General features: G+C 32.8%; 1 protein-coding gene across 3 annotated transcripts in view; it reads left to right on the plus strand.

Moving 5' to 3' along the window:
• LOC133659685 (adenylate cyclase type 3-like) overlaps window positions 1-16,230 on the plus strand; it is a 106,817-nt gene that overhangs the window by 51,630 nt on the left and 38,957 nt on the right. For 2 of the 3 annotated variants that reach the window (XM_062062272.1, XM_062062273.1), the window contains exons 8-10: window positions 6,404-6,557; window positions 11,572-11,679; window positions 16,008-16,150. The exons of the other annotated variant lie outside the window; for it this stretch is intronic. In XM_062062272.1, the coding sequence (XP_061918256.1) occupies window positions 6,404-6,557; window positions 11,572-11,679; window positions 16,008-16,150 (405 nt within the window). The remainder of the gene's footprint in view (window positions 1-6,403; window positions 6,558-11,571; window positions 11,680-16,007; window positions 16,151-16,230) is intronic. 3 annotated transcript variants of the gene reach the window in all.

The raw sequence follows: 16,230 nt of genomic DNA on the forward strand, positions 1-16,230 counted from the left end.
TTCAAAAATGTCAAATATGTCAGGACAAATTTCGGGTAATGTTGAGAAATGTGACGCACGTGTGTGTTTGTTTTTCTGTCCCCGTGGGAGCGAAAACCTGACATTGTACTCACGCCGTGGGCTCCAAAACATGGTAATCAGTAGAATAGTTGGGCACATGGAATTGTCCAAAATGTTTTGGTATCCTGGAGCATTCAAAGTTCCTTTCACTGGAACTAAGGGGCCAAGCCCAACCCCACACCATAATTCCTCCTCCACCAAATGTCACGCTTGGCACAATGCAGTCCGAAATGTAGCGTTCCCCTGGCAACCTCCAAACCCAGACTGGTCCATCAGATTGCCAGATGGAACATTTTGACCAAAGAACCAGCATTACATGTTCAAAAATCATAACATGGCCCCTTTAATGGGAAAATGGCCGCCACATAAACACTTTGTTTAGATGTATATAATAGTACTAATAAGTTATTATGTTTATGTTGTTTAGATGTATATAATAGTACTAATAAGTTATTATGTTTATGTTGTTTAGATGTATATAATAGTACTAATAAGTTATTATGTTTATGTTGTTTAGATGTATATAATAGTACTAATAAGTTATTATGTTTATGTTGTTTAGATGTATATAATAGTACTAATAAGTTATTATGTTTATGTTGTTTAGATGTATATAATAGTACTAATAAGTTATTATGTTTATGTTGTTTAGATGTATATAATAGTACTAATAAGTTATTATGTTTTTGTTGTTTAGATGTATATAATAGTACTAATAAGATATTATGTTTATGTTGTTTAGATGTATATAATAGTACTAATAAGTTATTATGTTTATGTTGTTTAGATGTATATAATAGTACTAATAAGTTATGTTTATGTTGTTTAGATGTATATAATAGTACTAATAAGTTATTATGTTTATGTTGTTTAGATGTATATAATAGTACTAATAAGTTATGTTTATGTTGTTTAGATGTATATAATAGTACTAATAAGTTATTATGTTTATGTTGTTTAGATGTATATAATAGTACTAATAAGTTATTATGTTTATATTGTTTAGATGTATATAATAGTACTAATAAGTTATGTTTATGTTGTTTAGATGTATATAATAGTACTAATAAGTTATGTTTATGTTGTTTAGATGTATATAATAGTACTAATAAGTTATGTTTATGTTGTTTAGATGTATATAATAGTACTAATAAGTTATTATGTTTATGTTGTTTAGGTGTATATAATATATATATTATATATATATATATAATATATATATATATATATATATATATATATATATATATGTATATATATATATATATATATATATATATATATATAATATAATATATATAATAGTGTGTATATAATACAATATATATATAATAGTGTGTATATAATACAATATATATAATAGTGTGTATATAATACAATATATATATATAATAGTGTGTATATAATACAATATATATAATAGTGTGTATATAATACAATATATATAATAGTGTGTATATAATACAATATATATAATAGTGTGTATATAATATAATATATATATATATATAATAGTGTGTATATAATACAATATATATGTAATAGTGTGTATATAATACAATATATATGTAATAGTGTGTACATAATACAATATATATATAATAGTGTGTATATAATACAATATATATAATAGTGTGTATATAATACAATATATATATAATAGTGTGTATATAATACAATATATATATATAATAGTGTGTATATAATACAATATATATAATAGTGTGTATATAATACAATATATATAATAGTGTGTATATAATACAATATATATAATAGTGTGTATATAATACAATATATATATATAATAGTGTGTATATAATACAATATATATAATAGTGTGTATATAATATAATATATATAATAGTGTGTATATAATATAATATATATAATAGTGTGTATATAATACAATATATATATAATAGTGTGTATATAATACAATATATATATAATAGTGTGTATATAATACAATATATATATATAATAGTGTGTATATAATACAATATATATAATAGTGTGTATATAATACAATATATATAATAGTGTGTATATAATACAATATATATAATAGTGTGTATATAATACAATATATATGATAGTGTGTATATAATACAATATATATAATAGTGTGTATATAATACAATATATATAATAGTGTGTATATAATATAATATATATAATAGTGTGTATATAATACAATATATATATAATAGTGTGTATATAATACAATATATATAATAGTGTGTATATAATACAATATATATATAATAGTGTGTATATAATACAATATATATATAATAGTGTGTATATAATACAATATATATAATAGTGTGTATATAATACAATATATATATATAATAGTGTGTATATAATACAATATATATATAATAGTGTGTATATAATACAATATATATATAATAGTGTGTATATAATACAATATATATATAATAGTGTGTATATAATACAATATATATAATAGTGTGTATATAATACAATATATATAATAGTGTGTATATAATATAATATATATATATATAATAGTGTGTATATAATACAATATATATATATAATAGTGTGTATATAATACAATATATATATAATAGTGTGTATATAATACAATATATATATATAATAGTGTGTATATAATACAATATATATGTAATAGTGTGTATATAATACAATATATATGTAATAGTGTGTACATAATACAATATATATATAATAGTGTGTATATAATACAATATATATAATAGTGTGTATATAATACAATATATATATAATAGTGTGTATATAATACAATATATATATATAATAGTGTGTATATAATGCAATATATATAATAGTGTGTATATAATACAATATATATAATAGTGTGTATATAATACAATATATATAATAGTGTGTATATAATACAATATATATAATAGTGTGTATATAATACTATATATATAATAGTGTGTATATAATACAATATATATAATAGTGTGTATATAATATAATATATATAATAGTGTGTATATAATACAATATATATATAATAGTGTGTATATAATACAATATATATATAATAGTGTGTATATAATACAATATATATATAATAGTGTGTATATAATACAATATATATATACAATAGTGTGTATATAATACAATATATATATAATAGTGTGTATATAATACAATATATATAATAGTGTGTATATAATACAATATATATAATAGTGTGTATATAATACAATATATATAATAGTGTGTATATAATATAATATATATATATATAATAGTGTGTATATAATACAATATATATGTAATAGTGTGTATATAATACAATATATATGTAATAGTGTGTACATAATACAATATATATATAATAGTGTGTATATAATACAATATATATAATAGTGTGTATATAATACAATATATATATAATAGTGTGTATATAATACAATATATATATATAATAGTGTGTATATAATACAATATATATAATAGTGTGTATATAATACAATATATATAATAGTGTGTATATAATACAATATATATAATAGTGTGTATATAATACAATATATATATATAATAGTGTGTATATAATACAATATATATAATAGTGTGTATATAATATAATATATATAATAGTGTGTATATAATATAATATATATAATAGTGTGTATATAATACAATATATATATAATAGTGTGTATATAATACAATATATATATAATAGTGTGTATATAATACAATATATATATATAATAGTGTGTATATAATACAATATATATAATAGTGTGTATATAATACAATATATATAATAGTGTGTATATAATACAATATATATGATAGTGTGTATATAATACAATATATATAATAGTGTGTATATAATACAATATATATAATAGTGTGTATATAATATAATATATATAATAGTGTGTATATAATACAATATATATATAATAGTGTGTATATAATACAATATATATAATAGTGTGTATATAATACAATATATATATATAATAGTGTGTATATAATACAATATATATATAATAGTGTGTATATAATACAATATATATAATAGTGTGTATATAATACAATATATATATATAATAGTGTGTATATAATACAATATATATATAATAGTGTGTATATAATACAATATATATATAATAGTGTGTATATAATACAATATATATATAATAGTGTGTATATAATACAATATATATAATAGTGTGTATATAATACAATATATATAATAGTGTGTATATAATATAATATATATATATATAATAGTGTGTATATAATACAATATATATATATAATAGTGTGTATATAATACAATATATATATAATAGTGTGTATATAATACAATATATATATATAATAGTGTGTATATAATACAATATATATGTAATAGTGTGTATATAATACAATATATATGTAATAGTGTGTACATAATACAATATATATATAATAGTGTGTATATAATACAATATATATAATAGTGTGTATATAATACAATATATATATAATAGTGTGTATATAATACAATATATATATATAATAGTGTGTATATAATGCAATATATATAATAGTGTGTATATAATACAATATATATAATAGTGTGTATATAATACAATATATATAATAGTGTGTATATAATACTATATATATAATAGTGTGTATATAATACAATATATATAATAGTGTGTATATAATATAATATATATAATAGTGTGTATATAATACAATATATATAATAGTGTGTATATAATACAATATATATATAATAGTGTGTATATAATACAATATATATATAATAGTGTGTATATAATACAATATATATATACAATAGTGTGTATATAATACAATATATATATAATAGTGTGTATATAATACAATATATATAATAGTGTGTATATAATACAATATATATAATAGTGTGTATATAATACAATATATATAATAGTGTGTATATAATATAATATATATAATAGTGTGTATATAATACAATATATATATAATAGTGTGTATATAATACAATATATATATATATATATATATATATATATATATAATAGTGTGTATATAATACAATATATATAATAGTGTGTGTATATAATACAATATATATAATAGTGTGTATATAATACAATATATATAATAGTGTGTATATAATACAATATATATAATAGTGTGTATATAATACAATATACATAATAGTGTGTAAATAATACAATATATATAATAGTGTGTATATAATACAATATACATAATAGTGTGTATATAATACAATATATATATAATAGTGTGTATATAATACAATATATATATAATAGTGTGTATATAATACAATATATATAATAGTGTGTATATAATACAATATATATAATAGTGTGTATATAATACAATATATATAATAGTGTGTATATAATACAATATATATAATAGTGTGTATATAATACAATATATATAATAGTGTGTATATAATATAATATATATATATATATATAATAGTGTGTATATAATACAATATATATGTAATAGTGTGTATATAATACAATATATATAATAGTGTGTATATAATACAATATATATAATAGTGTGTATATAATACAATATATATAATAGTGTGTATATAATGTTACACAAATGAAAACAGAATATTACTTTTGTCAGAGTTTGTTGGTGACGAACCCCAAGGTGCAGAGATGATGGCAGGCATAGTGCGGGAAAACATGATTTAATTAAATACTTTGGCAAAAAACAAACAAAAGGGAACAAACAAAAGGGAACAAACAAAAGGCGCGCACAAGGCGGAGAACAAACTAGGCTCTGAACTAAAATAGCACAAAGGCTAACTGTGGACAAGAAACAAAAACACTTACTGTGACACGAATAAACAAAAGTCACGTGGCAAGAAACGAGCAGGATGAACTATGATAGGAGCAGAGCTACAACAACATGTATAAATGACAGCTGGTAGTGACACAGACAGGTAGACACTACAATAATCCAGCCGTGACTGGAGGGCAGGGCAGGTTTAAATAGGCAGCTGGCTGACTGGCACCAGGTGTGGCCACATGCCAATCAGCCACAGCTGAGGGGACAAAGCACTCAGGGAGACAATCAGGAAATGAAGACAAAATAAAAGCACTGACAGGAAACTAAGAACAGGAAACCAAGACAAACGCAGAGGAAAACTAAAACTTGACCAAACTGTCAGGAACAACCCTGACAACTTTATGACAATCAAATATTTGGTGCCTTTTCAATTTGGTGTAAATATGGCAAAAAGTCATTTTAGTGGCATGAATGTGACCTGTGACCTGTGACCTGTGACCTGTGACCCTAGGCGCGTGCACATCTCCCAGAGCACCAAGGAGTGTCTTCTTCACGGGCAGTTTGAGGTGGAGCCAGGTCATGGAGGTCAGCGCTGTGACTACCTGAGGGAGAGAGGCATCCACACCTACCTGGTGGTGGTCTCCAACAATGGCATCAGCAGTGTGGTGAGTAACATGCAGGAACCCACTACACAATCCTCTGCTACAACCTGCAATGCACCCCAAAAGCATCAACAATGCAGGAACCCACACCAAATCATCTGGTAGAAACTGCAATGCAGGAACCCACTCCAAAATCATCTACCATGCAGGAACCCACTCCAAAATAATCTGGTAGAACATGCATTGCAGGAACCCACTCCAAAATCATCTACCAGGCAGGATCCCACTCCAAAATCATATTCAACGCAGGAACCCACTCAAAAGTCATCTACATTGCAGGAACACACTCCAAAATAATCTGGTAGAACCTGCAATGCAGGAACCCACTCCAAAATAATCTACAATGCAGGAACCCACTCCAAAATCATCTACATTGCAGGAACCCACTCCAAAATCCTCTGGTAGTACCTGCAATGCAGGAACCCACTCTAAAATCATCTACCTTGCAGGAACCCACTCCAAAATCATCTGGTAAAACCTGCAATGCAGGAACCCACTCCAAAATCATCTAAAATGCAGGAACCCACTCCAAAATCATCTACAACGCAGGAACCTACTCCAAAATCATCAGGTAGAACCTGCAATACAGGAACCCACTCCAAAATCATCTACAATGCAGGAACCTACTCCAAAATCATCTGGTATAAACTGCAATGCAGGAACCCACTACAACATCATCTACAATGCAGGAACCCACTGCAAATCATCTGGTAGAAACTGTAATGCCGGAACCCACCCCAAAATCATCTACAATGCAGGAACCACTCCAAAATCGTCTAAAATGCAGGAACCCACTACAGAGTCCTCTGGTACAACCTGCAATGCACTCCAAAAGCATCAACAATGCAGGAACCCTCGCCAAATCATCTGGTAGAAACTACAATGCAGGAACCCACTCCAAAATCATCTAACATGCAGGAACCCACTCCAAAATCATCTACCATGCAGGAACCTACTCCAAAATCATCTTCAATGCAGGAACACACTCAAAAGTCATCTACATTGCAGGAACCCACTTCAAAATCATCTGGTAGAACCTGCAATGCAGGAACCCACTCCAAAATCATCTACCATGCAGGAACCCACTCCAAAATCACCTACAACGCAGGAACCTACTCCAAAATCATCTGGTAGAACCTGCAATACAGGAACCCACTCCTAAATCATCTACAAAGCAGGAACCTACTCCAAAATCATCTGGTAGAACCTGCAATACAGGAACCCACTCGCAAATCATCTACAAAGCAGGAACCCACTCCAAAATCATCAACAATGCAGGAACCCAATACAGAATCATCTGGTAGAACCTGCAATGCAGGAACCCACTCCAAAATCATCTGGCATTTTTTTTTACTAGTGTACAATGGATGTACCGTGCACGTGATGTCAACATCACAACAAAGTCGTACTCATAAAAATCGCACACAACACAGTCACAAAAGTAGTACACAAAGTAGTGGTACACAAAGTAATACACAACAAAGTCGTAGACAAAGTAGTTGTACACAACAAAGACGTACGCAACAAAGTAGTATTTAACAAAGTAATGGTACACAAAGTAGAACTACACAACAAAGTAGTACACAACAAAGTTGTACTCAACAAAGTCATGTACACAAAGTAGAAGTACACAACAAAGTAGTACACAACAATGTCATATGCAACAAAGTCATACACAACAAAGTCGTACACAACAAAGTAGTACACACCAAAGTAGTTCACAACAATGTCGTATGCAACAAAGTCGTACACATCAAAGTAGTACACAACAAAATTGTATGCAACAAAGTCGTACACAACAAAGTAGTACACAACAATGTCGTACACAACAAAATTGTACTCAACAAAGTTGTATTCAACAAAGTTGTACTCAACAAAGTAGTGGTACACAAAGTAGTCGTAAACAAAGTAGTGATACACAAAGTAGTCGTACACAACAAGGTAGTACACAACAAAGTAGTACACAACAATATCGTACTCAACAAAGTTGTACTCAACAAAGTAGTGGTACACAAAGTAGTTGTACACAACAAGGTAGTACACAACAAAGTAGTACACAACAATATCGTACTCAACAAAGTTGTACTCAACAAAGTAGTGGTACACAAAGTGGCTGTACACAAAGTAGTTGTACACAACACGGTAGTACACAACAAAGTTGTACTCAACAAAGTAGTGGTACACAAAGTGGTCCTACACAACAATGTTGTATGCAACAAAGTAGTACACAACAATGTCGTACAAAACAAAGTAGTACTCAGCAAAGTTGTAGTCAACAAAGTTGTACTCAACAATGTCGTACACAACAAGGTAGAACACAACAAAGTAGTACTCAACAAAGTAGTGGTACACAAAGTAGTCGTAAACAAAGTAGTGGTACACCACAAGGTAGTACACATCAAAGTAGTACACAACAATGTCGTATGCAACAAAGTAGTACTCAACAAAGTAGTGGTACACAAAGTAGTCGTAAACAAAGTAGTGGTACACAACAAGGTAGTACACATCAAAGTAGTACACAACAATGTCGTATGCAACAAAGTAGTACTCAACAAAGTAGTGGTACACAAAGTGGTCGTACACAAAGTAGAAGTACACAACAAAGTAATACACAACAGTGTCATATGCAACAAAAACATACACAACAATGTCGTACGCAACAAAGTAGTACTCAGCAAAGTAGTGGTACACAAAGTAGTCGTACACAACAAAGTAGTACACAAGTAGTACACAACAATGCCGTACGCAATAAAGTTGTACTCAACAAATTCGTACATTACAAAGTAGTACACAACAAAGTTGTACTAGACAAAGTCGTACACAATAAAGTAGTACATTATTAAGTCATACATAACAAAGTTGTACACAACAAGTAGTACACCACAATGTTGTACACAACAAGAAGTGCACAACAATGTAGTACACAACAAGTAGTAGACAACAAAGTAGTACATTATAAAGTCATACATCACAAAGTAGTACACGACAATGTTGTACACAACAAGTAGTACACAACAATGTTGTACACAACAAGTAGTACACAACAAAGTAGTACATTATAAAGTCATACATAACAAAGTAGTACACGACAATGTTGTACACAACAAGTAGTGCACAACAATGTAGTACACAACAAGTAGTAGACAACAAAGTAGTACATTATAAAGTCATACATCACAAAGTAGTACACGACAATGTTGTACACAACAAGTAGTACACAACAAAGTAGTACATTATAAAGTCATACATAACAAAGTAGTACACGACAATGTTGTACACAACAAGTAGTACACAACAATGTTGTACACAACAAGTAGTACACAACAAAGTAGTACATTATAAAGTCATACATAACAAAGTAGTACACGACAATGTTGTACACAACAAGTAGTGCACAACAAGTAGTAGACAACAAAGTAGTACATTATAAAGTCATACATCACGAAGTAGTACACGACAATGTTGTACACAACAAGTAGTACACAACAAAGTAGTACATTATAAAGTCATACATAACAAAGTAGTACATGACAATGTTGTACACAACAAGTAGTGCACAACAATGTAGTACACAACAAGTAGTAGACAACAAAGTAGTACATTATAAAGTCATACATCACAAAGTAGTACACAACAATGTTGTACACAACAAGTAGTACACAACAATGTTGTACACAACAAGTAGTACACAACAAAGTAGTACATTATAAAGTCATACATAACAAAGTAGTACACAACAATGTTGTACACAACAAGTAGTACACAACAATGTTGTACACAACAAGTAGTACACAACAATGTTGTACACAACAAGTAGTACACAACAATGTTGTAAACAACAAGTAGTACACTACAAAGTCGTACACCACACAGTCGTACACAATAAAGTTGTACACAAACAAAGTTGTACTCAACAAAGTAGTTGTACACAACAATTAGTACACAACAAATTAGTACACAACAAAGTAGTACACAAACAAGTAGTACACAACAAAGTAGTTGTACACAACAATTAGTACACAACAAATTAGTACACAACAATTAGTACACAACAAATTAGTACACAACAAAGTAGTACACAAACAAGTAGTACACAAACAAGTAGTACACAACAAAGTAGTACACAACAAAGTAGTTGTACACAACAATTAGTACACAACAAATTAGTACACAACAAAGTAGTACACAAACAAGTAGTACACAACAAAGTAGTACACAACAAAGTCGTACACAATAAAGTACACAAACAAGTAGTACACAAAGAAGTAGTACACAACAAAGTGGTAGTAGTAGTAGTACAGAAAGTAGTACAATTATTCCAAAGTAATAAGTGGACGTTGATGACATGAAGTATAATGAAGCTGAAAAGTATTTAATAGCCATGGATTTTGCAAGTTTTACTACTTCAAAAGACAAGTATAGAGTGTACTGTGAGTACATTTTACTTGAAAAGATGAGTAAAGTGTGTACTGTGTACTCTGGACAAGTACTGTGTACTCTGGACAAGTACTGTGTAATGTGGACAGGTACTGTGTACTCTGGACAAGTACTGTATACTCTGGACAAGTACTGTGTAATGTGGACAGGTACTGTGTACTGTGGACAAGTACTGTGTACTGTGGACAAGTACCGTGTACTCTGGACAGGTACTGTGTACTGTGAACAAGTACTGTGTACTATGAACAAGTACCGTGTACTGTGGACAAGTACTGTGTACTGTGAACACGTACTGTGTACTGTGGACAAGTACTGTGTACTATGAACAAGTACTGTGTACTATGAACACGTACTGTGTACTGTGGACAAGTACTGTGTACTATGAACAAGTACCGTGTACTGTGGACAAGTACTGTGTACTATGAACAATTACCGTGTACTGTGGACAAGTACTGTGTACTATGAACAATTACCGTGTACTGTGGACAAGTACTGTGTACTATGAACAAGTACTGTGTACTGTGGACAAGTACTGTGTACTATGAACAAGTACTGACGCCGTGTGTTTTGTTGCGGTTAGAAGCTGTCTGTGTGCTCATCCAATGGGAACTCTCCCCTGCGGGCCACCAGCGGCAGGTGCAACACAGCCTGCAGCACCGCAGAGGAAGCAGATGACGTGGACACCAGGGTATGTCACCACACCACTAATATACACACACCTTTGTCACCACACCACTAGTATACACACACCTTTGTCACCACACCACTAGTATACACACACCTTTGTCACCACACCACTAATATACACACACCTTTGTCACCACACCACTAGTATACACACACCTTTGTCACCACACCACTAGTATACACACACCTTTGTCACCACACCACTAGTATACACACACTTTTGTCACCACATCACTAGTATACACACACCTTTGTCACCACACCACTAGTATACACACACTTTTGTCACCACACCACTAGTATACACACACTTTTGTCACCACACCACTAGTATACACACACTTTTGTCACCACACCACTAGTATACACACACCTTTGTCACCACACCACTACTATACACACACTTTTGTCGCCACACCACTAGTATACACACACCTTTGTCACCACACCACTAGTATACACACACTTTTGTCACCACACCACTAGTAAACACACACTTTTATCACCACACCGCTAGTATACACACACCTTTGTCACCACACCACTAGTATACACACACTTTTGTCACCACACCACTAGTATACACACACTTTTGTCACCACACCACTTGTATACACACACTTTTGTCACCACACCACTAGTATACACACACTTTTGTCACCACACCACTAGTATACACACACTTTTGTCACCACACCACTAGTATACACACACTTTTGTCACCACACCACTAGTATACACACACTTTTGTCACCACACCACTAGTATGCACACACCTTTTTCACCACACCACTAGTATACACACACTTTTGTCACCACACCACTAGTATGCACACACCTTTTTCACCACACCACTAGTATACACACACTTTTGTCACCACATCACTAGTATACACACACCTTTGTCACCACACCACTAGTATACACACACTTTGTCACCACACCACTAGTATACACACACTTTTGTCACCACACCACTAATATACACACACCTTTGTCACCACACCACTAGTATACACACACCTTTGTCACCACACCACTAGTATACACACACCTTTGTCACCACACCACTAATATACACACACCTTTGTCACCACACCACTAGTATACACACACCTTTGTCACCACACCACTAGTATACACACACCTTTGTCACCACACCACTAGTATACACACACTTTTGTCACCACATCACTAGTATACACACACCTTTGTCACCACACCACTAGTATACACACACTTTTGTCACCACACCACTAGTATACACACACTTTTGTCACCACACCACTAGTATACACACACTTTTGTCACCACACCACTAGTATACACACACCTTTGTCACCACACCACTACTATACACACACTTTTGTCGCCACACCACTAGTATACACACACCTTTGTCACCACACCACTAGTATACACACACTTTTGTCACCACACCACTAGTAAACACACACTTTTATCACCACACCGCTAGTATACACACACCTTTGTCACCACACCACTAGTATACACACACATTTGTCACCACACCACTAGTATACACACACTTTTGTCACCACACCACTTGTATACACACACTTTTGTCACCACACCACTAGTATACACACACTTTTGTCACCACACCACTAGTATACACACACTTTTGTCACCACACCACTAGTATACACACACTTTTGTCACCACACCACTAGTATACACACACTTTTGTCACCACACCACTAGTATGCACACACCTTTTTCACCACACCACTAGTATACACACACTTTTGTCACCACACCACTAGTATGCACACACCTTTTTCACCACACCACTAGTATACACACACTTTTGTCACCACACCACTAGTATACACACACCTTTGTCACCACACCACTACTATACACACACTTTTGTCGCCACACCACTAGTATACACACACCTTTGTCACCACACCACTAGTATACACACACTTTTGTCACCACACCACTAGTAAACACACACTTTTATCACCACACCGCTAGTATACACACACCTTTGTCACCACACCACTAGTATACACACACTTTTGTCACCACACCACTAGTAAACACACACCTTTATCACCACACCGCTAGTATACACACACCTTTATCACCACACCGCTAGTATACACACACCTTTGTCACCACACCACTAGTATACACACACTTTTGTCACCACACCACTAGTATACACACACTTTTGTCACCACACCACTAGTATACACACACTTTTGTCACCACACCACTAGCATACACACACTTTTGTCACCACACCACTAGCATACACACACTTTTGTCACCACACCACTAGTATACACACACTTTTGTCACCACACCACTAGTATACACACACTTTTGTCACCACACCACTAGTATACACACACTTTTGTCACCACACCACTAGTATACACACACCTTTGTCACTATACCACTAGTATACACACACCTTTGTAACCACACCACTAGTATACACACACCTTTTTCACCACACCACTAGTATACACACACTGTTGTCACCACACCACCAGTATACACACACCTTTGTCACCACACCACTAGTATACACACACTTTTGTCACCACACCACTAGTATACACACACCTTTGTCACCACACCACTAGTATACACACACTTTTGTCACCACACCACTAGTATACACACACTTTTGTCACCACACCACTAGTATACACACACTTTTGTCACCACACCACTAGTATACACACACCTTTGTCACCACACCACTAGTATACACACACTTTTGTCACCACACCACTAGTACACACACACTTTTGTCACCACACCACTAGTATACACACACCTTTGTCACCACACCACTAGTATACACACACTTTTGTCACCACACCACTAGTAAACACATACTTTTGTCACCACACCACTAGTATACACACACCTTTGTCACCACACCACTAGTATACACACACTTTTGTCACCACACCACTACTATACACACACCTTTGTCACCACACCACTAGTATACACACACTTTTGTCACCACACCACTAGTATACACACACTTTTGTCACCACACCACTAGTATACATACACCTTTGTCATCACACCACTAGTATACACACACTTTTGTCACCACACCACTAGTATATACACACACTTTTGTCACCACACCACTAGTATACACACAGTTTTGTGGAGACTACACTGGTTGAGTAGAAATGGGTGGTGACCACTACTGGTTGAGTGGAAATGGGTGGTAACTACTACTGGTTGGGTGGAAATGGTGGTGACTACTACTGGTTGAGTGGAAATGGGTGGTGATTACTACTGGTTGAGTGGAAATGGGTGGTGAGTACTACTGGTTGAGTGAACTTGGTGGTGACTACTACTGGTTTATTGGAAATGGGTGGTGACTACTACTGGTTTAGTGGAACTCGATGGTGACTACTACTGGTTGAGTGGAAATGGGTGGTGACTACTACTGGTTGAGTGGAAATGGGCGGTGACTACTACTGGTTGAGTGGAACTTGGTGGTGACTAATACTGGTTGAGTTTAAATGGGTGGTGACTACTACTGGTTGAGTGGAACTCTGTGGTGACTACTACTGGTTGAGTGGAAATGGGTGGTGACTACTACTGGTTGAGTGGAAATGGGCGGTGACTACTACTGATTGAGTGGAACTCGGTGGTGACTAATACTGGTTGAGTTGAAATGGGTGGTGACTACTACTAGTTGAGTGGAAATGGGTGTGACTACTACTGGTTGAGTGGAAATGGGTGGTGACTTCTACTGGTTAAGTGTAAATGGGTGTGACTACTACTGGTTAAGTGGAAATGGGTGGTGACTACTACTGGTTGAGTGTAACTCAGTGGTGACTACTACTGGTTGAGTGGAAATGGGTGGTGACTACTACTGGTTGAGTGTAACTCAGTGGTGACTACTACTGGTTGAGTGGAAATGGGTGGTGACTACTACTAGTTGAGTGGAACTCAGTGGTGACTACTACTGGTTGAGTGGAAATGGGTGGTGACTACTACTGGTTGAGTGGAAATGGGTGGTGACTACTACTAGTTGAGTGGAACTCAGTGGTGACTACTACTGGTTGAGTGGAAATGGGTGGTGACTACTACTAGTTGAGTGGAACTCAGTGGTGACTACTACTGGTTGAGTTGAAATGGGTGGTAACTATTACTGGTTATGTGGAAATGGGTGATGACTACTACTGGTTGAGTGGTAATTGGTGGTTAGTACCACCTTTGCTGGCCAAGTGTTGGATTGTGTTCCCTGATACTGGAGTGAGGTGTTGGAGAGAAGGAAGTACTTGTGTTGAAATGGTAGTTTGTGGCACACAGGTGGTGAACCCGTCCTTCCCAAACCCTCGTAGAAGACTGCGGCTGCGAGACCTGGCTGAGAGAGTGATGGACGCCCAGGAGAACGAACAGGAGCTCAGCAAACTGCTGAACGAGGCTCTGCTGGAGAGAGAGACGGTGCATGCGTGAGTTCTAAGTCTTACTTTCTTAACAGTGGAACCTCAGAGGTCTAGTCTTACTTTCTTAACAGTGGAACCTCAGAGGT

This window comes from Entelurus aequoreus, linkage group LG11, assembly GCF_033978785.1.
Source record: "Entelurus aequoreus isolate RoL-2023_Sb linkage group LG11, RoL_Eaeq_v1.1, whole genome shotgun sequence".
In the NCBI taxonomy this organism is placed as follows: Eukaryota; Metazoa; Chordata; class Actinopteri; order Syngnathiformes; family Syngnathidae; genus Entelurus; species Entelurus aequoreus.